The 25,503-nt window shown below is 50.7% G+C and overlaps 1 protein-coding gene across 1 annotated transcript; it reads left to right on the top strand.

Moving 5' to 3' along the window:
- Positions 1 to 1,662: 1,662 nt before the first annotated feature.
- LOC149348969 (endothelin-converting enzyme 1-like) lies at positions 1,663 to 18,228 on the top strand. Its single transcript, XM_089541877.1, has 7 exons — positions 1,663 to 1,746; positions 5,749 to 5,943; positions 6,559 to 6,753; positions 11,517 to 11,849; positions 13,088 to 14,262; positions 15,511 to 15,750; positions 17,925 to 18,228. Exons 1-7 carry the CDS (start codon positions 1,663 to 1,665, stop codon positions 18,226 to 18,228), a joined length of 2,526 nt encoding a protein of 841 aa, XP_089398003.1.
- The last annotated feature ends 7,275 nt before the right edge of the window (positions 18,229 to 25,503 follow it).

Below are 25,503 nucleotides of genomic sequence, written 5' to 3'. Positions count from 1 at the left end.
CTAGCGCACTTTAGGCTGCTAAAGTGCCCCCATAGTATTTCCTCGTGTTGTGCACTGATGTAAAGGACACTCACAGGAGACAAGTTTGACGGGACGAGCACAAACTTTCAACTGATTTTATTGCCTTCGAAGTAACAGATCATAAAGGCAATGAAAATAACTTTCCGAAAGAAAAAAAGGATTGCAAGTTTGGCCAGTGCGCATGTTAAGCAACTGCTGCAGAAATATTGTCACTAAGTTACGCAAAGAAACTGATGTTACACTGACGCAAGTGGCGCGTTTCTCTTGATGAGGTACACCTCCAACAGCTCATGCGCTATTGTGCTCTGCTTCTACTTAGAATCTCGATACTCTCAAGTCGTGGCTCGCAACCCTTGCATGCGATGCATGAGCGGGCATGTTCGCTTCTTCTCCATTTTTGATCGATGCGCATGTTTTCTTGCGTGGTCATAAACACAGCGGCCCGTCTAGTCTATGTAGACGCGTCCAAACTACAGTGGAATATGGTAGACGACAGCCACGACACATTTCATAAACAATTTGGCATGCTTTGTTCCGCATACACTCGGCCAGCTCCCTTTCCACTGATCCCAGGGCATAACCGGCGAGATTTTGTGGAGCTAAAACCACCACAGGGATGGCATGGCTGTCTGCTACCTTTAATGCATGGTGGGTGACTTTTTGCATATAGGGCAAAACAGTGGGCTTTTTTTCCCAAGCGTCCACTCATTCACATTTTCGCATTTCTCGGTTTTTTCTTCTTAAGAAGGTTCTCAGCCACAGACGAGTTGACTGCCCTTAAAAATAGTTGTCGACAGCATATAGACTGTCCACAGGCTGTTGTCTATAAAGTCGATCATATACCGTCCATAGACAAATACTAGAGAATAGTCTGTAGGCAATACAGATCCTATAGACAGTCTAGCGACAATCTATATATTTATAGCTATGCAGGTTTAGTAGACTTCTGTCTGTAGGCAGTCTATAGACTGTGAATAGACAGAAGCGAATATCTATAGAAAGGCAATAGAGTCAATAAGAAGTCTATAGGCTGTCTATAGACCACTTTTATGAGGGCGCTCAAGGAAAGCAGGATAAACCCAGCCTTTCAATCTGATTGTCAGAAGTTGGACTGCAATGCGTTTCAATCTTGAAGGCTGGCAATTCTGCCCACTGACGTCATCGGGGTAGGGGACGCGCGGTGATGTGCGTTGCCCTAATCGGTTGGGAGCTACTGCGACAACGATTTTTAAAAAATATTTTAAATTATAGCGTTTACGTAGAGCTTTCAAATTTCATTCGAATATCCACAAAGACCTGCCTGTACAGATCTGTTTCACTACATTATGCAAATCATTGCAGGGTCCCTTTAAGCATCGTGACCCATGGCCTGAAAGTAATATCAATTCTTCTCTGACTGCGCAGGCGCCAAGACACTAAGAATTCTGTCAGGCAAACTGATCGCCGCTCAAGCCAACTATCATGAGCGATGAGACGAGGAAAAGCAGCCCTGACCAGGAATGGAGTTTCTCCACTCAAGGATTGCGCACTCAACACTCCAGAAGCTCTACATACTACTCCACTGACTCCGCGAGAAAGCGCACGTCCGTGGATGAAGGCGCACTAGCCAGTCGTCTCCACAGCCCACCTATGCTTGAGAGAATGGCTGCGCCGGAGCAACAGCAAGGGCCTGAGGCAGGACAGCCACATCAGTCGTCGTGCGAGGAGTCCCAGCTGGAAGACAAGGTGAGCTGACAGTCAGTCAGTCTCAGTCAGTCAGTCGGTCGGTCGGTCGGTCAGTGAGTCACAGTCAGTCAGTCAGTCAGTCAGTCAGTCAGTCAGTCAGTCAGTCAGTAGTCAGTAGTCAGTAGTCAGTCAGTCGCTCAGTCAGTCAGTCAGTAGTCAGTCAGACAGTCATTCAGTCAGTTAGTTGGACAGTCGGTAGGTCAGTCAGTCAGTCAGTAGTCAGTCAGTTAGTCGGGCAGTCGGTAGGTCAGTCAGACAGTCACTGTCAGTCAGTCAGTCAGTCAGTCAGTCTCAGTCAGTGAGTAGTCAGTCAGACAGTCATTCAGTCAGTTAGTCGGACAGTCGGTAGGTCAGTCAGTCACAGTAAGTCAGTCAATCACTCAGTCTCAGTCAGTCAGTCAGACAGTCATTCAGTCAGTTACTCGGACAGTCGGTAGGTCAGTCAGTCAGTCAGTCGGACAGTCAGTCAGTCAGTCAGTCAGTCAGTAGTCAGTCATTCAGTCAGTTAGTCGGACAGTCGGTAGGTCAGTCAGTCAGTCTCAGGCAGTCTCAGTCAATCAGTCAGCCAGAATCAATCAATCAATCAATAAGTCAGTAAGACTCAATCAAAAAGTCAGTCAGAATCAATCAATCTTTATTCCCTTCTTAATTCGTTGGTGGAACACGCTGAATGTCACTTTAAAGGGAGACAAGCACTTTTTCTGAAAATCGGGCTGGCAGCGGCATCCTATAGTTTTTCATGCTGTATACTGGAATATCGCATCCAAATAAGGCAAAAACAAGCGCGAATTGCCTTTTTTAGCCGAAATATGCGGCCTGTGCCGCGGGGCACGCCGCGCGGCGCGCCGCCGCCCGTGATTGGTCAAGAGAGGTCGTGACGTCACTTTGAGGACTGGAGAAGCTGCCGATACGGATCCGGCGCTGCGTTGAGGGCAGATCGCAGCTTTCCGTGTCGTTGTAAAAGCGAATACGGCGACTATTTTTTTTTTACTGACCACCGAAGAAAAGGATACTACAGTTTGCTCATTCCACGTATCGCCTGAAACCAAAAAAGACACAAGCAAAAAATTCTATGCCTAGCACAAGCATACGCCAGCGTCAAAGACGCGATACAGACCCTGCGTAAAAGGGGCCAGCACAACATCGGCTCGTATTCTCGGAAAGGAAGGGGTGCGAACAATACTCAAGTCAATTACTACCACCGTACGCCTCCTGGCTCGCCCGGAAGAGCGTCATCCTAAAGAAAAGGCCCAAAGCACTGTGTAAATCCTGTTCTCAGTACCCGGCGTTGCAGGTTGGGGCAAGAAAGTATTTCAAGTGAACGATGAAGGAGCACAAAGTTTGTGTCAAAATTAGCGAAGCGCAGTGGCCAAGCACTGCGAGGCAATGTGACCACAAGATATTGACGCAATCATGGTGCGCTGGAAACCAAGCCAAATACGCGCACAAATACGCTTCACTCCTGACGCGTTCAGCAGATGCCAGAAAATATTAAGCGCTGCATCGGAAACGTTCGCCCTTCATAGATGTGCAGTTTAGGTTCAGTGAAGTAGTTGCCAACTATATGTGTTTAAAAGCCAAGCTAGCTGCAACTCACCCGCTGTCACAACTTGATAAAGAAACCGAGTAAGGTTGCGGTGTTTTTTTGCAAAAACTCGGTTGGCATTCATTTATCTCATAAATTTGCATCCGAAATCAACGTCGAATGCTTTCATTTTAATTGCTTAGCTAGGATTAAACGAGATGCCGCATATGAAGAGCTTCGATGCTTGCTTGCTTTGCTTTATTGTGCTTTGCTCTGCTTGCTTGCTTGGACACGTCGAACCGAGTATAAAATCACTATAATCACTATAAAATCACTAAGCGCTGAGCCTTGCTGAGCACGTCTCAGGTGGTCTGGCCGCACCTAAGCTGAGAAGAGCGACACATGCTTAAGCCTCTATATGGTTTCTTCAGGGGCTAAGTGAGCATGTTTCTACTTTTAAAAGAGGCGCTTCTTCGGAATGGTGACACGCCTCTTATGCGCGAGGAAATCGATGGAACTGTGTCATGGTTCAGCCGCGCCTTTTCGACAGAAATCTCCAGAGATCACACTAGGACAAGCTCTGCCTGTAGCCGCTCTTACGAAAGTGTTTCGAGCAGAGTAAGCTTGCTTTAGACGGCTTGAATTCTTCGTCACAGCAGCGAGCGGTTGCGCTGCGAGCTTGTGGTCTTGCGGAAAACAGTGGAAGACGACACAGTCGCGGCCGTAGTTGTTCGTGGACACGAACGCAGAGTAGTACCTGTTGAATCTGATTCTCAAGGTCGGCTGACACGCTTTGTACGTCGCAACGGACGCAGTACGAGGAACAACGCATGCAGCACGAGAAACAACGCGCGCTGAAAGCGCGCTCGGGTGCGCCGAAGCATCCCCGGCTCCTCAACATGACGTCACGCTGGCCGACATGGACGAGGTTTCCCTCTCCGCTGTTCCCCTCTCCTGCGCTCGCGCGGGGCGCGGGAAATTTAAACATCGCGTTTTTAATTGGTGATTGCGCCACTGTTTTAGCCAACATCGAAAAAATAATTTCACAGACGTGATCAGCAATGACACTACTTCAAAACCCTAGAAGGTTAGCAGATTCGAAAACCGCCTCAGTATCCCTTTAAACTCGCAGCGTCGGAGAAGTGTGGCTTGACTGGCTAGATTGTGGGGCATGATATGTGAATGACGCGCAAAAACACAGCCAGTCTTTGTCAAAAAATACAGCCCAAGGCTTTTACTTCCAAGCCTTGTAGCGGAGCTCTTCAGCACGTTTGAGAGTCCCAAGCTTGGGAGGGTTGATGGCTTAAGTTACTCCAACCTTCATGATATTAGGGTCCCTGAGTATGCAAGAGGAGCTGCGCTGCACTGCTCAGAAGCAGACTTCTTGGGCTGTATACTTCTGACAAAGACTGTACATAGAGTTGACGCGAGTAAACAACATGAAGCTTCGTGCTGTGTAGTGGCACCGCAGGTCTCGCTCTATCCCTACATTCTTTGTTGCGGTTGGTACGAATTGCTAGCGAGTTACTACATATGAATTCGTAGTGATGGCTTTAGAAGAATTTCATGTCCTCTTTGAGAACTATGCTTCCGCCAAGAACCACAGCAGACTAGGCTATATAAGAATAAAAGAAAAAGCTACTGCAGCTCAGAAATCCGTAGTAACCACGAAGGAAAGAGTGGGTTGTCTCTCTCTTTCCCTGAACTTACAACTTTAAAAGCTCAGCGCTAATTTTACAGCGTTAGCTGTTATTAGCTCGCACCTCAGTTTCGCTGCGTCGTCGTCTGCAGCACCACCTGCCTCGTTTGGCATGTGGAAAGGTGGATAGAGGGAAATACTCTTCTCCACTTTTAGAGGAAAGGAGGGTAGAGAGAGTGGGAGAAAGAAGAGACAAGGTGAGAGGCGAATGATGATCTAGGGGATTGTGTCCGCTTCGGCTGCTGGAGGTCGTTTCTTTAAACTCTGCCGTCGAACAAAGATGGGTACAAGGGTCCCCCCGCCCGGCGCCCGGCTTCTGTCTTTGCTGGAACACCACAGCTAATGCTACAACATTAGCTTTGCATGCGCGTAAAGGTCCTGCGATTTTTTTCATTCTTCGTCCGTAGTCCACTATTTGGCACTGCAGTAATTTTCCGCACACCATGTACCAACACGCCCAATTTCCCGCAATAATCAACTCTATGTATGAATTTGCGCCAGGCTTAACAATCAGGTTGCGAACAGACATAGGCTGCAGGTTTATAGGTTCAGATGCTCTTGTTACGGCCAAGCTGTTGGTAACTGTGACCTACCCTAATAAGAGGTCAGGGGTGTCTTTGGTGTCCCGTGGCAATTGCTTGATTGGATTCAGCAAGATGTCAACGAGAGGACTTGACGATGAAGTGGTTTCAGAGGGCGAATAACGTAACAGTGGTACTAATAGTACTTTAACTCGTCAGAAATTATCAAACGTTTGTTGCATACAACTTTACTGCAGAAGGACGGTACGGCTTCTAACATTGACGCCAGCGGAGCTGGCCAGTCCAGTGCCGACGAGTCGTACACGGACACCCACGAATCCCTGCCTGGGCGAAGCTCGACAGATCAACCCGTGTCGATGGGCGAAGTTGTCAGCTCGCGATCTCCGGACCGCTTCGTTTCCAACGTTCCTTCTGCTGCTAAAGAGAGCAGCGTAAGTACTCATGAAGCGTATAGACCTGCATTTATATCACAGTAAACCTACCTGTGACAATAGCTCTTAAGGCCTGCTGTTTTGTGGCGTATTTTGGATTTCATTTTTCTGGATTGAAAACTGTCCAGTAGGGCTCCAGGGAACTGAGTAGAGATCATCTACTGACATTTTTTTTGTTCCATTCTTCGCGCAAGCTTTCTTTACTACGAAGTACAGCTTATTGATTGAAAAGCACGGATTCAGTAGGTCTTTCCATCGCCACCTACTGCGCACCGGGAGTCTACGGGTGAGGATCAGAGTTGCACAAGGTAGACAAGGATGATTACAGAATCAGCGCTGTATTGCATTTTATCGATCCTATTTCTTCATGTAATGCTGATGTTGGCCTCTGAAGACGCCCCCCCCCCCCCCTACCACACACACACACGTTCCTTTTTTTCAACACTGCTGCAGTTCAATTGTCAATGACTGTAAGCTCACCTTGTTAATGTTATTCAGGCGCGATGTCCTAAAATTAATGGGCGGGCATGAGGGAAGCGCAAAATGTAATTCGTGCATTAAAAGAAAACGATTTTAAAAAAGACTTTTTTTTTTCGCTCGCATCGTTGTCGGCAGAAGGACGCCGGAGTCGTTGCGACGGAGGACGCCCAGGTCGTGGAAGAGATCTCCGAGGAGCCTTCCCTGGACCCCCGCGAGCCCCTCAGCAACCGAGCATCGATAGACCGCAGCGTCTCGACGGGAAAGGTCGTCCCCACCAAGCCAGCATCGCACTCTCCCCTCATCACCGCCTACGAGGGCAGCGACGCTGGCGTAGGTATCTTTAAGCTTGCATAGAAGGAAGCAGTTGCTGAAATGGCCTGATGGTCTCTGTACACTCTATACATAGATACACCTATATGGGAGTAAAAAGGGACTAAGTTGTCATCTAGCGCACTCTCTTCATAAAAGGGAGTTAGAGGATGGGTTACTCCCTTTTATCTCTTTTCTGCACGTTTCGCATGATAGAAGGTCTTAGGGCTTAACTGAAGTAGAAATAGGTTACACTGTAAGGAACACGGAAATTCTGAACTCCGTGAAAAGAAATGTTCAATATCGAGGCAGTGAGGAGCTGGAATTAGCGAGGAAGTACGTCTATTAAAGTCGAAATTTGATCGAGCTGCTACATATTCATTATGCGTCAGAGCTCAAAATCCGACGAGATATAGGGGAAAAGAAACCAGTTATGTGTTGTTCTCGACATTTTTCGAAATGGGGCACACAATTCATGTATTTGTAGCCAGGTCAATTAGTCACAGCACTTGAGGACTATGATAAGAATTAACGGGAGAATATTAAGGATAGACAAGAATGTAGTTGGCAGTTACACGTTATGAACAGCCCCATATCAATGTTCTGAAAAAAAAAAGGCTGAGGCTTAACTTGGTTAAGCCTGGAGAATGCGAAGCATCATCGTGTCGCGTAATTTGGAGGTGCACAACCACAGCGACGGCGCGAGGTGGGCCCCCGTTTCTCCACTGTCGTGACGTCATCGTGTCACGTGGTGTGACGTCATGTATCACGTGATTTGGAGGCGCACAACCACAGCGACGGCGCGAGGTGGGCCTCCGTTTCTCCACTGCCGTGACGTCATCGTGTCACGTGGTGTGACGTCATGTATCACGTGATTTGGAGGCGCACAACCACAGCGAGGCGCGAGGTGGGCCCCCGTTTCTCCACTGTCGTGACGTCATCGTGTCACGTGGTGTGACGTCATGTATCACGTGATTTGGAGGTGCACAACCACAGCGACGGCGCGAGGTGGGCCCCCGTTTCTCCACTGCCGTGACGTCATTGTGTCACGTGGTGTGACGTCATGTATAACCTGATTTGGAGGCACATAACCACGGTGAAGGGCTGAAGTGGTAGCTAAAGTAGTATGCTTCGCATAAAAAGTCCAACCGATGTATTCCGCACTAGTCCCTTAAAGGGATGAAATTTGGCGGCTAAAGAAAAAACTCGAATCAGTACGACAGCAGAGCGAGGTATGGAAAGGAAAGTGGTAGGGTGTACCGTTAAAGTACAGAGCGTGGCTTGAATTAACGAGCAATCTCGAGCTACATAAGTTCACTTGGTAAGATTTTTGGCTAGGTCATGGATACGAATCTTACATATACATCATTGTCCAGCCAGTACAGACGCTGGCGCCAATTTTTCCCATAGCGGCAGGAGGGAAGCCAATTGGAGCGCCCTACCGTCGTCATGACAACGGGATCCGGCAGAAAAAAGAATCCCCCCCGAGCGGGGCTCGAACCGCTGCCGGCAAAAATGAAGCAGCGCTTCATATCCCTCAAAGAAATCGGCCACCGCCGCTTCGAAGATCCTTCCTCGGACCCCCGTGAGCCCATGAGCTGGCGAGACACCATAGACCAGTGCATTTCCCAAGGCATAGTGATCCGAACCTCTCCCTTCGTGGAACCCCTGCGTGGTCCCACTGCTAGTGGCTCAACTCCTCCAGCGCCGAAAAGGGACACCTATGTGAGTTCCTATGACTTTGCACACCGGGGGGGGGGGGGGGCGGTGATTAGGTGGTGGGTACAGTGAGCTAATACTTCCAGTTTACTCTAGTGGTGGTCACGTGAACAGCAACGTTGCATTTCTTATGGTAGACGTGTCTAGCACACTGTGTACCGTATTGCCGTTACCGGAGTAACGAGAGCTCGCCCACCGTCAGTGCACACGCTCTGATTGGTCCTGACGCGGCAAGCGAGCGTGCAGTTGCCGGGTGCCTGGCGCCATCTGGCGCCTTCTAGGTGATCTACGTATGCGCACTGTCGGCGCGCGGGCTTCCGGTACTCCGTTAAAGGTAACACGGTGCACTGTGCGCTAAAGGTGTCTAGTGTGGCCCCCGCAGGCATGGCGTGGTAGCGGTCACTTCTTCGTGGCCCTGAAGAGGGAAGAAAGTCTGCGCTCCTTCTAGTTAAACTTAGCATTTTCTTACGCGTCATTCGCAGCCCTGAAGCTTTTGTGTACAAAAATAGAAAGTGAAAAAATGAATGACCCGCATGTATCTCGCTGATACATCAGCGCCAACAACTTAGAAACGGGGTGGTGGCAATAGACGATATGCGAAATGCGCAGCGCCATCTCTCGGCGCTCCGAGAGCTAAGTCCTCCAAGTTGGTACGGTACAGAAAACGAAACCGCGGCCCTGCGTTGGGTTAAAACGGCTGCGCTTCGTTTGAAAAGTGGAATGACGATGCGCTTTTACGCTATGCTGTCCACTATGCAAAGAAACTATGATGCGTGCCAGAACTAGGTGCGTTCCGGCTTTTCGCTTTTCTATTTTTTCTTTACTCTGTCCCAACGTTTTAGTAACTGCAAATGCCATGTGAGGTATCGTGTGTCAGCAAGCCATTCAGTGCACAGCTTGCGCTTTCTGCGCTGATTTTTCACAACGCTTACTAGCTGATTTGCGTTTACATTAAGATACGGACCACATCATTTGTTGCCTCTGATCAAAATTAGAATACGATTTAGTGCATTTATTAACTCTCCGGTTGGGCGTGAATATATGTAGACGCATACTTGAGCAACGTAATAGAGAAGGTAATTTTTTTGAGCGAGCGTACGCCTGTGTTCCTCAAGCGTGTATTCCAGTCGCGAAGAAGCACGTTCATTAATGTGCAGGTAAATCGCGGCCATGGGCACTCAGTGCGCGCCATCTAAAAACCTCGATTGCTCATGCCGTGGCGTACTAAGCGCACTCGAAGAACCACACGCACATTACTGCTTTTGTTACGTGTTCAATTAAGTTTTTCCCGTGTTCTATTAGTTTTGGAAGGGCTAGCAATCTCTCTGGACCATGGGGTTGTTGCAAGATCCCACACATTGTTTTCTTATAATATCGTACGTGATCACGCCCGCATATGTTATGCGCGTTAACGCGTCTTTGTGAGGCCATGCATCCTACGTATAAAAACTGAGGTGCGAATGCTTTATTTTTTGAGGATTCCTAAACATTCGATATCTCCGGCGGCGAAAGTGAGAAAAAAAAAAAGCTACTTTATTGTGAAGGCGGGACGCATTTCCAAGCTAGAAAGTACGTGCAACATTGTACTGAAAACTCTTCAGGCCATCATATTTTGTCGTTGTGGCAAGCTCCAACAGCTTGCTTCGCAACAAAGAAATTTGTGTAGGTTTGGGAGGAAGCGAATTAAGTGTCGGAGGCAACCGAACATGCGAATTTCACCTCGCATACACAGCTTGACCAGCGTATCGAGTCCGTGCAGGCACCTACAGCTGTGCGCTCTTTCTCTAATCAAGCCGCCGCGGTAGCTCAGTGCTTAACTGAAAAAAAAAACTACGTCTTTGCTTACAATATCTGGAATTATATGTGCCCACTTTACTCTTGTTGATATCGACTGACAACATCGCAATACTCGCTTCAACTGCGTCTTAAGCAAGGCGCGGTTTCAACGAATTGCGGCGAAAATCAGCCGGCGCCGGGCTCTGAAACGGTGACGTTGAAAACCGCGGATGTGCATTGTACATTGCACTAAAGGAATCACATTACGCAGCTGGTCGAGGGTCCTGTGTGAATATACTGCAATGCACGAAGCTCCTGGCGTCGGCGCGAACGAAAGTTCACACTGTCACAGAAGTTTGTCAAGACATCTGTGCACTCAGCACAAAATAACCGGTCGCTACCCCACCAGACGAAATCGCGTCCACCTGGGAATGAAATAGCCGTGAGAATGCGTGATGCTTGAACCGGTGCTTTAATGCGCGAATTAAAATGACAGTGGCGCAGAGTTCGACTTGCCAACACACTTCCCAGTGCCGATTCTGGCTATCATCAACGCCAGACTTCAAGCGAAGCTCAGGACGCTGTAGGAGAAAGTTGGCGCTTACTGAAAGTACCTATATTTGGTAAAAGATCAGCAGTGAAAACAACGCAGCAGCTGAAGCTTGCCTGTTGAAATTTCACACGCAAGATTCATGACAGCTATACCGATATCAAGAATGTACGCATAGCAAACGATGCACCAGCTCGACGAGCTCGCCCGAATCGAGATGGAAACCGGAAGTTGTGGGCGCCGTGTTGGCAGACCACCAAGCAATTTCGCATATCGTCTATTTTTGTTCAATTGTGTTGTCAATTCTCATTAAGATTCGCCATCGTCTTTACCTACGGATCCCTATACTTCTAACCTTATGCCACATCTCTGCTTTCCAGCCACCAATTCTCCAATAGCTTTTTGCTAACTTCCACTGCAGATTTATTTACATGACCATTGTTATCTTTAAACCCTAGGGCCTCCGGAAGAGTGATTGTGCCTGCATCGACATCCGGATGGATTCCATCACATTTTAGTATGAGTTGCTAAATTGTTTCCACGGACCTACCACACACTGCACATGTGTCATCTTCTTCGTTAAATTTCTTTTTGTAGCTGCGCGTTCTAAGACACCCTGACCTAGCTTCAAAGAGTAGGGCCCTACCTCCTGAGTTATCACAGAAAAATTCTTTCCTGATCTGCCTTTTCCAGTATCAATACAGTTCTACACTATGCTTTTTTCCATTGAATTCCTCAGAAGCCACCAGAGCGCCGCCTAGGGGAACATACGGCATCCCGGTACTTTCTCAGCGCTGGCTTGGTGGCGCTTGTGCTTGCACTGGTCGCGGTGTCCAGCCTGGTGGTCCAGTACGCGCGCAGTATCTTCCACTCCCCTCCTGCCGACGTCTGCGACACCGAGGACTGCGTGCTGCATGCCAGGTCCATCCTGGCCACGATGAACGAGTCCGCCGACCCCTGCGCGGACCTGCACGCGCACGTCTGCGGTCGAAGCCACGAGGCCCAGACAACGAGGGACACGCTCTTGCGTATCTACAGCCACGAGGTCGTGAAAGCGTTCGGAGATGCGCAGGTAATCCTCTCCCTGGAAACTGAAAACTTGTCGTGAGGACATGTGACGTGCTGCAACACTCTTTGCCTCGATTGACTGGGCATGGATTGAAGGAGGGAGTGAAAGAAGAAAGGAAGAATGAGGTGCCGTAGTGTACAGTTCTCCGGAATAATTTCGACCACTTGGGGATTTGTAACGTGCACTGACATCGCACATTAAAGATGCCAGCGCATGTTAAATATATCTAATGGAAAAATTTGGTCTGAAGAAAGAGAAAGCAGTAACTGTCTCATTTGTCGGTGGACACCTCAACCGCGAAGTGAGGGAAGGAATGAAGGAAGGAGTGAAATAAGGAAAGAAAGAATGCGGTATCTTAGTGGAGCCATGCAATGTAGAAGCCAACTCACCCAACATGGTGTTTCGTAATGGATGGGTGCGGAATAATTTCGATCATATAGAGATGTTTAGCATGTACTTACATCCCATATTACACAGGCGAATTCTGCTTTGCGCCTCCATTGGAATGCTGCCGCGGTGGCCAGAATTTTCTATCGCGAACTTATGTTGACCAGCCGAACTAAAAATTAACAAATCCAACAGGGTGGAAGCTAAGAGAAATGTAGTGAAGAGTTCAATGAAATTAATAATAAGAGAGTCGCGTTTGGAGCAAGACAAAAAAAAATTCCATACAGCATGGAGAGACATTTGTCTAGCAGTGGTCTCGGCAGGTTACTATTCCGGCAACAAGTGATCATTTCTGGAACGAAACGTTTTTTAGAGCGTTATCTCGAATACTAGCGTTACTCAAGCTCACGTTAGTATGAAACACTAGGCCATTCAAGTGGGACCACTGGGTGGCACCATGCGTAATCAGATTGTAGATCATCTAATTGGCGTAGAACGTTCGGAGTAGTATCAAACGATTCAACGCGTTGCGGACTATAAGATTACTAGTCGAATCAAAACGTAGCATGTCATAGGGATCTGCACCGACGACGTTTGGTTCCCCAAACCGTGACTTCTTGAAACTTCAAACGTTCATTACGGCCAAACTAATTGACGTACGGCATTCGAAGTGGCGTCAAACAATTTGTCTTCTTGAGCTGTATACGCTGGGCTCAAATATTAGATATCCGGATATAACGAAAAGTTTGTACCGGATATAGCGAAGATGGCTATAGTCGCAATATTCGTTCGATATTGCTAACGCTGCCTCAGCGTTTTTTTTTTTTTTACTTTTTATTTATCCTTGGATGCAGGCCTTTTTCACCTTTTACCGCGGTTCTTCAGCGGCGGTCAAGGCTTTCACTGCTTTCGCCCAATGCTTGGATCGCGGTGCCAGCTCAGAGGTGGATAGCTTCGTGGCATTCATGCGGAAACGGGGAATTCCGTGGCCACATCCAGCTGCAGCTTCCAAAGCCGGCGCCGGCCTGTCTGGAGTGCTGGATGTCCTCCTAGACCTCACCGTCAACTGGAGAGTGGCCCTCTGGTTCGACGTCACGGTGTCTCAGGATTCGAACCAAGGTGCTCCTATCATCATCATCGGGGACATCGGAGACGTACCCGCTCTGCGCATGGAGCAATTTGCAGAAGCCGACAATATTACTTACGCCGACGTCGTCCAGAACATGTCACACTTTCTGAGTGGCGGCAAAGTCACACTTAGCGAAGCGGAGTTGGCGGAACTTCGGCAGGACGAGGCAGCGTTCAGAAAGGTCCTGCTTGCCACTGACACCTATGCCGACGAGGAAGAGTTCTATAACTTTTTGCCGCTGAAAGACTTCGCCATGCTTTTTGGAACCAGCGTGTCTTCGGCTGAATGGACAACGCTCCTAGGCAAATATCTTCACGACGCCATCAACGTTTCAGCCGCAACGAAAGTGCTCGTTTTGAACGAGCCGCAATTCAAACGAGTCGGCAATATCATGGGCTACCTTTCGAACCAGAGGCTCTGGAACGTCGTTGGCTGGACGTTTGCTTACGCGTACGCCTGGATCATAAACGCAGACTTTGAATCCCTGGGGTTCAATCCGTCAACGAGCGATGTGACGAGTCGCGTCCTGTGCTTCGTCGCTTCCCAGGAATCGTTCGGCATCGCTTACGCGTCGCCCGCTTTTCGGGAGGCATTCAACGCCAGCGATCGTGACAAAGTGGTCGCTGTGCTGAACTGGACTTCGGCGGCTCTGGTAACCCTGGTGAATGCGTCGCAGACGATAGCAGAGTCGACAAAGATGGAAGCGCGGAGCAAACTAGACTCGTTGGCGTCGATGCGGTTGTGGCCTCCCGAACCGTACTTGCACCTGGGTTCAGTAGACTCGCTGTACACCAACTTCTCCGGCGAGGCGAAGAGTTTCTTGAAGATTTGGCTGCAATCAAGAGAGGCCCTGAGGACTGCACTTGCGAGCCCTTACTACGATAGCCTGTTGACGTCTAGGTAGGGTCTGATTAACTGACTACACGAATTTCAGGATAAAACGAGAATTCGCGCGTTTATTTCAATTTTACTGAAGCACTGTAGGCTTTAAGCTCGGTTCGAACAAGAGTCGCCACACTGATATATTGGCGACTCGGCAGGCGCGTTATTGGCAGAACAGTGCCAAAACTGACACTTTGTAGGTTACAATAAACAGTCTACAAAAGTCTGATTCTCGCCGGGTGTCAGCACTGACAGCATCTCGAAACCTGTAGAATAGGAGATACTCAAAATCCTGCAAGTGCGTTTTCCCACATACCCACCACGATGGCTCAGTGGTTAGAGTGCTCGGCTACTGAGTAGGAGTACCCGGGTTCGAACCCGACCGCGGCGGACCCGTTTCGACGGAGGCGAAACGCAAAAAGGCGCCCGTGTGCTGTGCGATGTCAGTGCACGTTAATGATCCCCAGGCGGTCTAAATTATTCCTGAGCCCTCCACTAAGGCACCTCTTTCTTCCTTTCGTAGCGGGCGGTGGCTCAGTGGTTATGGTGCTCGGCTGCTGACCCGAAAGACGAGAGTTCAATCCCGGTCGCGGCGGTCGAATTTCGATCGAGGCGAAATCCTTAAGGCCCGTGTGAGGGAACGATGTTACTGCACGGTAAAGAACCTCAGGTGGTCGAAATTTCCGGACCCCTTCACTACGGCGTCTCTCATAGCCTGAGTCGCATTGGGACGTAAAACCCCATAAACGAAAACAATCTTTCTTCCTTTCTTGTTTCACTCCCTCCGCTATCCCTTCCTTAAGGCGCAGTTCAAGTGTCCACGTAGATACGTGACATAGTTACTGCGCCATTTCCTTTCCTGAAAACCAATTTTCATTTTCTTTCCCCACGTAACACTGTTGTCCAAGAGAACCGGCAACGCGTTTCCAGCTGAAACAAAGCAAGAAAGGCTAGTTTTTTGTTTGATTCTTCCAAAATACGTTTCACACATTCTCTCCACACCCTCTGAGCCTCTCCTGTTGTCCTCGCAGTAGCTCTCACAAGCGCACTTGCTGAATTTTCAATACCCGCTATTGTCTTGAAGTTGCTTCTGAATGGCTTGGTTCTAAATAGGACTGCTTGTGGATTATACTGCAGCCGGAAGGCACGGGTAAAGTGCCCTGCACGATACTTCGTCAATGGTCTTCGCTCACCGAAGTGATCTGCTTTGTGAATGAAGCAGTTACCGGCGAGAGGGTAGAGTAATGGCGCATATACCGTTCGCAGGTACCGCTGGCGTTCGGGCAACATGCTCTACCTGTACGCGCTGAACGAGCTCCGGGTGAGCCTTTGCGCCTTGTTCCCGCCGTCGTACCTTCGTGGAGGGTCGGCCGCCATGACCTACGCAGGGCTCGGCTTCCAGCTCGCTAGGCAGCTGGTGCGCACCATAGACCTGCGCGGCCGCGCCCTAGACAGGATGGGGCGCAATACCACCTGGTGGGAACCTAACGAACAGTCTCCTTGCAGGTTAGCTTTTTTTGCTCACGCACAATACTTCAGCATTTAAAGCATAGTTTCTTAACGTCCATACAAAGCATAAATGACGTGCATGTCCAATATTCTTGGATAAAAAATTTTGAATATTAAAATACTCTAAGGCATTGTTATGGAACTATTGAAGGTACTGGTCCATTCTTTCGTTGTGCAGCAAAAAAAAATCTATGGGGGCCTTCTGGCAGCCTAAAGTGGGCTAGGCGAAAGCCTTTGCCGCGCTACTTCGACTGCCAATGACTGCCTGTGTTTGTTACGGCTGCACCGCTTGGGAGCCATCCTCTTCCACTAGCTGCCGCACACCGGCTGACGACGGAGCAGCGCTCAACAGCTCCACCTGTCGACGAAGATGACGTCACCTTTTGGCAGCTGCGCCCGTCGATGAGTCAACCCAGGCGCTGGATGTAACGCCTGACGGACGGACGGGAGAATGAGCCATTAAAGGCTTTCGCCTTAATATTTCTTTTAGAGCGTTTCCACCACTCGCATCGAGCAGTTAAGAGTGCCATAAAAGACCAGTGGAGAACGCTTTTGATGAGAGCAAGAACGTCAATAGCACAAAAATTCCAGCCTGCCGACGGGAGATTTGCGCATACATTGATAGTTATAGTAAAATCTTCCAATATGTGAAAAAATTGCTTTCATAAACTGGTTCCCGTTCAAAAGTGATTTTATTCAGAATTGTTAGGTATGGAACGTTGTGTTTTGGCCCATCATCCAAAATTCGAAAGTCAGTAATGAATACTTGTTTCACGGCACTGCGAATTGGATCCGTTCTGTTCGTACCACCTCTGAAGCCCTATTCTGCAGCCTTTTTGCACCTACTTGCTCACATGATAGCCTTACTAGACGTTTTCTAATATCAATTCCGCATTACATCGCTGCACCGCTTCGTAATTGGCTTCTGCAAAAAGATTTGATATGGAATTTTGCTAAGGTTTGTGGGGAATTAACGTCCCAAAACGACTGAGGCTATGAGGGCGCCGTAGTGGATGGCTCCGGAAATTTCGACCACCTGGGGTTCTTTAACGTGCACTGACATCGCACAGTACACGGGCCTCTTGCATTTCGCCTCCATCCAAGTGTGACCGCCGCGGACGAGATGGAACCCGTGTATTTCGGGTCAGCAACCGAGTGCTATACCCACTGAGCCACCGCGGTGGCGGAATTTCGTTGCGTAAAACAAGAATTTACAGGCATGGCAGGACACACTACAGAAAGAGACTGGAAGACCGAGTCCAATAACGGCCAGAAATCAATTAGGATGACGTAACCTAGTGCGGTATCGACGTCTCCAGAAGGGGCCCAGTCACCGACAATGCCTTGACAAAGCAGAGGGCAAAACGCTTGTCTAGAACACGTTCTGGGCGTATTTCGGGCGGAACACGCAATATCTATAGATAGCATTTGGTTAAAAATGGTCTGCAAGTAAGCATGTGCAGTTAAACTTATAGGATTTCATTGTCATTTTTTGACTTCCTGGTCGCAGCGGCTTTGGGAGGTGCGGAACGACAGTTCGCTCGTTCTAGACATGCGTTTTGCCCTTTGTACAGTCGCGAGCAAAAAATATTAGCACAGATCACTGGCGATCAGAATTCGTATATCTCACCAAGCGGCGCTGCGGTACGCAGACCTGCCTAACGGGCCGTTTCTGTGTTTGCAGCCAAGGGGTGGACGGCAGGAAGTAAGCTTTATCAAGCGGGCAACGCCCTAGCGTTGAAGTGCCGACCCTACGTGACTGTTCTTATTTTGGCTCGGCCATCATGAGCAAAGATGGCTTCTTTTTTATTACTGTTTTTTTTTAAGTCCGCGATGATCGATCAAAAGGAACTCGCGGGAACAATAGATGATAGCGCTGCTTTTAGCCAGTAATTTTGGTGTCCGTGGCAGTCCGCTGAACCCCCCTAATACTGTAGAATGGGAGCGGCCCGGCACTCCCGTTATCAGCCTCTTCGCCACCCGCAGCGCCACGCGTTGTCATTTTGGCGCTCTGGTGTTCCGTTATGTGTGCTAATCTTTTTTACCCGCGACTGTACCTGGTCGAAACGTTGCTACTTGTTCCTTCCAGATCCCGTTTTGCAAACATCGTGTAACATGCCGGCGTCATTCGCAGTGTACGGCCGCGTTAACGATATCTCGCGCATGCGCAGGCTGGACGGTGCCATTTCCAGTAGGGAGCGCCGGCAGCTTGGAGACCTGTTCGCCCTGGGCGTGGCGTTTCTTGCTATGCGTACAAGCTCGGCACAGGTCCCGAACAAGTGGCCGCTGCGACTGAAATCGCTTGAGGCGCTGACCGAGGCGCAGACATTTTACGTCAGCTACTGCAGCCACCACTGCGACAAGCCGAACGGCAGGTTGATGTGCAACTTGGCCATGAACGCTTCGGAGTTTGACGGCGCGTTCAAATGTGATGATAGACAGCGGAATTCGTCATCGACCTGTGTTTTTGTGTAGAATACAGAACAAGCGGGATACTGAGTGATTGGGTTTTATCAAATTAATCTGGTTATACTCTGAAAGCCTTTAAGGCTTTTTGTGATTAGTAAAGCAGCATTCAGCATGCGGTCTATTATAAAGCGTTAGCTTTACTTCTTGCGTTTCAGTTCTCAGATTTAAGCGTTATAACGCAAACCGTAACCCAGTCGTTGCCGTGGTAACCGCGGTGGTTACTTAATGGAATTAACAGGCGGCAGCGTGGTGCCTGAGCACCACAACTAAAAAGTAAACTATGTCGGTCCAGTGTATATATTGTCACGAATATTACACAGCACACAGAGACACAAGAACTGCTCCAGTCTGCCGAGCGGTCACCAGCAAGAAGACGAACCACTTCTTCTTCCTCGTCACAAGCGAGATGGCGAAGCACTTCTTCTTCGTCCACTTCTGAGCTGTATCATTGCTCCCTCCCCTGCAGCATCGCCTCGATGCGGGCCGCTTTCACAGAGGGGAAAATGGGTTAGACACGGAAAGTGAGACACAGATATCACGACACACAACCGGCGGCACTCAGCGTCAAGTACAATCAGCAGGGCGGTCGTGGTACGGCTTCATACGAACGACGTGCACAACATCCGGATGCGGTGGTCTGCGCGAAGGGCGGCCTGGGGTTGCCGGTGAAACTTCGTACGTCACGTCGCTAATGCGGCGGAGAACTCGTTAAGGTCCGAAGTATCGGCGCAGTAATTTTTCGGACAACCCACGGCGACGAACTGGTGTCCAAACCCACACGTGGTCGCCTGGTTCGTACGTAACAAATCGCCGTCCGAGATTGTAGCGGTCAGCGTCGGCGTGCTGTTGACGGTGTATTCGCTGCCTGGCCAGTACGTGCTTCTTCAGCCCGCTGAACGAAAGTGGCGACGTCAAGATCTGACTCTAGGTCACACTGAGGGTCGACGGGCAACATGGCATCCAAAGAAGTAACAACTGGACGACCGAAGACAAGCTGGAAGGGCGTGAGCCGCGTTGTCTCTTGCAGGGCCGTATTGTAAGCGAACGTTACGTATGGGAGAATTTGGTCCCATGTTTTATGCTCCACATCCACATACATGGAGAGCATGTCGGCCAGGGTTCTGTTAAGGCGCTCTACCAAACCATTTGTCTGTGGGTGGTACGCTGTTGTACGCCTATGGCTGGTGTGGGTCAGATCTAGGACTGCCTGAGTCAAGCGGGCTGTGAAAGCAGCTCCACGGTCAGTAATTATAACCGCAGGAGCGCCATGACGCAGCACGATGTTGTGTACAAAAAACGTAGCCACTTCGACAGCAGTTCCGTTTGCAAGCGCCGTTGTCTCAGCGTACCGCGTCAAATAATCCGTCGCGACAGCAATCCAACGTTTTCCAGTGGATGACTTCGGGAAAGGGCCGAGTAGGTCCATTCCCACTTGTTGGAAAGGCGTCTTCGGAGGCGCTATGGGATGAAGAAATCCTGCGGGTTTGAAGGGAGGAGACTTACGGCGCTGGCAGTCGCGACAGGTTTTGACGTATGTCCGCACTGATGGAAGTAATCTTGGCCAGTAGTACCTCTGCCGAATCCTCGCTAAGGTACGACTGACCCCCAGGTGGCCGGCAGATGGTTCGTCGTGGCAAGCGCTCAAGATATCAGGTCGCAACTCGGACGGGACTACGAGCAGAAATGTTGCAGTGTTGCTCTCAAAGTTGCGCTTGTAGAGGACGCCGTTCTGCAGAGTGAAGGATTTGAGTCCACGAAGAAAAACACGAGGAATGCGGGGACCGTCGCAGCCTTCCAGGTACGCGATGAGCGGCGCTAACTCTGGGTCTTCCCTTTGAAGCTGCGCCATATCGGTTGCGCTAACAGCACCAAGGAAAGAGAAGTCTTCAGTGATTTCCGGGGAAGCAAGGTCCACTGGCGCGCGTGATAAACAATCCGCATCTTGGTGCTTCCGCCCCGACTTGTACACGACCGTTACGTCGTACTCCTGCAAACGGAGGCTCCACCTCGCCAACCGCCCAGATGGATCTTTGAGGCTGGCCAGCCAGCATAACGAGTGGTGATCACTGACAACGCGAAATGGTCTTCCGTATAGGTATGGGCGGAACTTACTGATGGCCCAGACTACCGCAAGACATTCTTTCTCAGTCGTTGAATAGTTGCATTCCGAGCGCGAAAGTGTACGGCTTGCGTATGCGATGACTCGTTCGGCGCCATCCTGCCACTGTACCAGGACCGCCCCAAGGCCTACGTTGCTAGCATCAGTGTGTATGTCAGTTGCTGCGGCGTCATCGAAATGGGCGAGTATCGGTGGACGTTGCAGGCGGTGGCGGAGCTCCACGAAAGCATCCTCTTGGTCGCTTCCCCACAAGAAGGGTGTGTCGTCTCTGGTCAGCGCTGTTAAGGGTTCAGCTATTTTGGAAAAATCTTGGACGAATCGTCGATAGTAAGAGCACAGTCCCAAAAAACGTCGAAGGGTCTTTTTGTCAGTGGGACGCGGGAAACTGGAGACAGCAGCGGTCTTGTCGGGATCTGGGAGAACACCGCGCGCGCTGACAACATGGCCGAGGAAACGAAGCTCCTCAAAACCGAAATAGCATTTCTCGGGCTTGATCGTAAGTTGCGCACATTGGAGCGCCCGGAGCACTGTGCGCAGCCGCTCCAAGTGTTGCTCGAAGGTGGGCGAGAAAATGACGACATCGTCCAGGTATACGAGGCACGTCTGCCACTTGAGCCCAGACAAGACAGTGTCCATCATGCGTTGGAAAGTGGCCGGCGCTGAGCATAGTCCAAACGGGAGCACCTTAAATTCGTATAGACCATCAGGCGTCACAAAAGCAGTTTTCTCGCGGTCTCGCTCGTCCACCTCTATCTGCCAGTAGCCGCTTTTGAGATCCAAGGAGGAAAAGAACCTGGCATCACGTAGTCTGTCGAGTGCATCGTCAATCCTGGGGAGCGGGTAAACGTCCTTTTTCGTCACGTTGTTCAGTTTGCGGTAATCGACACAAAATCTCAGGGTGTTGTCTTTCTTTTTCACGAGGACTACCGGTGACGCCCATGGACTTGTCGACGGTTGAATGACATCGTCGGCGAGCATTTCGTCCACTTGCCTTTTAATGGCTTCACGTTCCGTCGAAGAAACGCGGTATGGGCGCTGGCATACGGGTGGTGTAGTCTCGTTGGTGATAATGTGATGCTTTGCGACAGGCGTACGACCGACCCTGGAGCTTGTGGCAAAACAACCCGCGAAGTCGGTTAGAAGCGCCGAGAGAAGAGCCTTCTGCTCAGGCGCCAAATCGGGATTGATTCCGACGGACGGAAGGACAGGGCATGGTGGGGCCTGGTCTTCAGGGCTTGTCTCCAGGGCGCACACTTGAGGCACCACAGCGAAGTCATGCAGGAAGGCGACAGCCGTGCCCTTGGCGAGGTGCTGCAACTCGTTGGCAAAATTTGTAAGGAGCACACTAGCACAACCGTCTTGTAGTTGGACGAGCCCGCGAGCGATGGCTACTCCTTTCTCGAGCAGCAGGGGTACGTGGCTATCAGCGACACCTTCGTAGTCGTGGAATAAATCATTCCTCACGAGAACTAGCACACTGGACCGGGGTGGCACCATTACGTCGTCGTCAACAAGTCGCAGAGCAGTGAAGCGTGAATCGTCTGTGTCAGTGCGTGCCACGGCCCGTTTCGTCGAGAACGTGACCCGTGATTCGTGGAGGTCAATGACAGCACCGTTCGTGTGGAGAAAGTCAAGACCGAGGATCAAGTCCCTCGAACACTCACGGAGGACTACAAACTCGCCGACGTACGCAAAACCACGGATATCGACACGAGCTGTGCACCTGCCGGCAGGGATAATCAGGTGACCCCCAGCAGTGCGAATGCTAGGCCCCGACCACCCCGTCAATACTTTCTTCAGTTGTACGGCAAGGGCCAGGCACATGACAGAATAGTCGGCACCAGTATCCAGCAAAGCGGTCACGTCGATTCCGTCAATTTTGACGCACAAATCGGAGGTAGCGCGTCGGATGCTGTCGCTACTCGCTCCCGGAGAAACATCGTCGCGTGGTAGTGGCGCAGGAGGATCTTCACAAGTCCCGGCATCAGCGGCCTTGCCTCCAGAGGCCGCTGGAATCAGTTTTCCCGGCGTGGACTGGGAGAACGGCGTCCGGAGTAGCCTGCGGCTTGACGGGGGCTTGGAGAACGGTAGCGTCGCGGCGACGGTGATCGAGCCTCCTGGTGGCCTGACGTGATGTGGTTCTGGCGCGACGACAGATGGAATGCTATCTCCTGCGGTCGTTCCCCGTTCTGAGGGCACGGGTCGTCCGGCGCGAAACCACGCAGGCCCACGCGGCGGTATGGGCACGCCCTGTAGAGGTGACCCGCCTCGCCACAGTGATAGCAGAGGGGCCGACGATCCGGAGCACGCCACACTTCACTCTTTCGCGGCCGCTGATAGGCTGGCGGAGCGTCACCACGAGGGGAGCTCGACGAGAGCACTGCTGGAGTCGCGGCAGTGACGTCGTACCCAGGGGCCTGGCGCAGGACGGACGCATACGTGGGCCTTGCATCAGGCTGGCGAGGAACCTCGGAAATCTGGTGCTGTTGTGCTGCCAGGCGCACCTCGTCCCGGATGACTTCGCTCAGTGGCGTGAAAGATGGCGTCTCGGACGGCGTACGGAAGGCCTGCAGTTCCTCTCTGACGACGGATCGGACCAGCTCGCGTAGAAAGGCCGCGTCGATACCGGGAGGCATGGAGATGGGATCAGGCCCGAAGGTGTTGACGTCGCGATTGTACTGGCGGGCTCGCTGTTCCAGCGTCTTCTCCATAGTTGCCGCCTCGGTGAGGAACTCTGCCACAGTGCTTGGTGGGCTGCGCACGAGTCCTGCGAAGAGCTCTTGCTTGACACCCCGCATGAGGTGGCGAAGCTTCTTGTCTTCTGTCATGTTGGGATCCGCGCGCTTAAAAAGGCGAGTCATGTCCTCGTAGTACATGCGTACACTCTCGTTGTGGCGCTGGTTGCGCGAGTGTAACGCAGCTTCTGCTCGCTCTCGACGGTCTGCATTCTGAAAAGTGGCTTTAAGATTGCGGCAGAAAGCTTCCCAGGACGTAAACGAAGCTTCATGATTTTCGAACCATGTCCGAGCCGACTCTTCAAGTGCAAAATAGACATTGTGGAGCTTACGGTTGTCACTCCAGCCGTTGTAACGGGCAACCCGTTCGAATATCTCGAGCCAATCCTCGGCGTCCTCGAACACGTCGCCATGAAACGACGGAGGTGTTCGTGGCTGATGACAGAGGATGTGCGCCGGGAGCGTGGTCTCAGTTGCCATGGCAGCTGGTGCCTCCGAAGGCCGGGGTTGCGTCGCCCTGGTTGCAGCCGGAAGGAGTCCAAATTCAGGGGACGCTCCACGGAGGCGGCGGCCGCGGCGCTGGTGAACTGGGGTGAGATCCGTATTGGTCGGTAGCCTACGCGGGTCTGGAAGCGTACCCCGCACCTCCACCAGATTTGTCACGAATATTACACAGCACACAGAGACACAAGAACTGCTCCAGTCTGCCGAGCGGTCACCAGCAAGAAGACGAACCACTTCTTCTTCCTCGTCACAAGCGAGATGGCGAAGCACTTCTTCTTCGTCCACTTCTGAGCTGTATCAATATATATATATATATATCCCTGCCTGGCAGCAGTCACAGTCGTCTAAAATTTGTGGGCCAACTGTATGCCGCAGAATTTTCCGGATGGTGTCATACGATTCAGCGTTTCGCGCAGCATAAACTTGTGGCAGAGATTCGAACCGGCGACCTATGTACCCCATATTCCACGTCTTTAAGAACCTTCGTATGAAAATTGCGGCTCAACCGTTTGTCATAGAGTGTTCGGGGTGATGGTATACGATTTCGCGTATAGTGGAGCAGAAGCTTGCTATTTAGGTTAGAGATTAGCTCGCGACCGGGATTCGAACCGGCGACCTATGTTAGGTGTGTTAACGCTCGATATTCGATCGCTGCCTCAGCGTTGGCTCTTTTTTGTTGTTTCCTCGAGCCATTTCGCGGAGCCGACGAAAGGCCATACTGCGCATGCGCGAGGAGCAGTGACGTCACACGGCGCAGAGCTGGCGCGCCGCTGCCGTCGCTGCGTGGGTGACTCAGAGGTGCCGCCGCCGCGCTCGCCAGTTGCGCATGCGCAGTAGCGGCGCATAGCAAGCGTGTCGGAGCCGCCGCCGCCGCCGCGCGCTCTCCATCGCCTCTCTCTCTTCGTTGCTTTCGAAATCCAACTACGAAGAGCAGAATGAAATCGAAATAGATTTGCAATGTTTTCTCAGCCCTCGCTCGAAGTTCTTTAAGTGCACCCGAGGAATTTCATTTCATTATTGTAGGCCAGAACGCATATCAGTTTGGATCAGCCAGATAGAACAATAGATTTTACCAGAGTCGAATAGGAGCCAAACACGAAAAGAATCTGTTCAACACACGCAGGCAATGTACGGATTGCATTGTCTGTAATGTTTCTTGTTATAATCGCTTTGATATGCAGAGCATAGCTGTTGGTTGCGTGAATCTGTGCAAAGCAAGGCGCACGCCCCTTCTTACGTTCAAGCCGAACAGTGAGCAAGGCGAAAATTGGGCATACAGCAAGAAAGTATTTTATTTCTGGAACGAAAAACAGCTCCATCGTCAATGCTAAAATACACGAGCTTTTAAGCGCAACAAAAAGGCATTCACGGAACAAAAGCCCACATCCGCCACTAAGAACAGGTTGTATAAGCATCTAAATGCTAAACAAACGAAACAAGCGCCAAGGGTACATATGCACAATCAGGCACGCAAGTCATGGCTCTAGTATAAAAAAAAATTGACAACAGCGCGGTCTGCGTCACTTCTATTTTGCTGTGCCGCGACTTAGCCTCCGCTTGTCGAGGCAGTGACGAGTGTGAGCGGCTTCAGGTCATGTTTAGCAGGCTTCGAATCATGGCTGTCGCTTCAGCTGCGTCCGGAGACATCGTGTCTCGAAGTTGCGAAATAAAAGCCGAAGTCTCGCAAATTTGGTTTAACGCGTCCACACAACGCCCGAACCGCGCGCCATGAACCACAAAGTGCGATGCACAAGTGAAGAATCCCACGTTACGGCCGAGGACAACTTGAATGATGGATCTCTCCGCCTGCGTGTCTAGTTCCGTAGACCTGGAAACGTGCAGGTGCTGCAGGGTCACATTTTCTGCAAGGTCAGCAGCGAGGAATTTGAGGAGCGCGCAGTTTTCGTCGGAGTCGCACGAAGA

The sequence above is a fragment of the Amblyomma mixtum genome, chromosome 4 (assembly GCF_055824585.1).
Source record: "Amblyomma mixtum isolate Tamu chromosome 4, ASM5582458v1, whole genome shotgun sequence".
Lineage (NCBI taxonomy): Eukaryota > Metazoa > Arthropoda > Arachnida > Ixodida > Ixodidae > Amblyomma > Amblyomma mixtum.
The sequence above is the reverse complement of the archived record's forward strand: the minus strand, read 5'-3'. Positions and strand labels throughout refer to the sequence as shown.

Coding starts and splice junctions, on each gene's coding strand:
- LOC149348969 (XM_089541877.1), top strand. CDS start 1,663: ATGGCTGCGCCGGAGCAACAGCAAGGGCCTGAGGCAGGACAGCCACAT. Junction 11,850..13,087: donor AAGCGTTCGGAGATGCGCAG/GTAATCCTCTCC, acceptor CCTTGGATGCAG/GCCTTTTTCACCTTTTACCG. Junction 15,751..17,924: donor AACGAACAGTCTCCTTGCAG/GTTAGCTTTTTT, acceptor GCGCATGCGCAG/GCTGGACGGTGCCATTTCCA.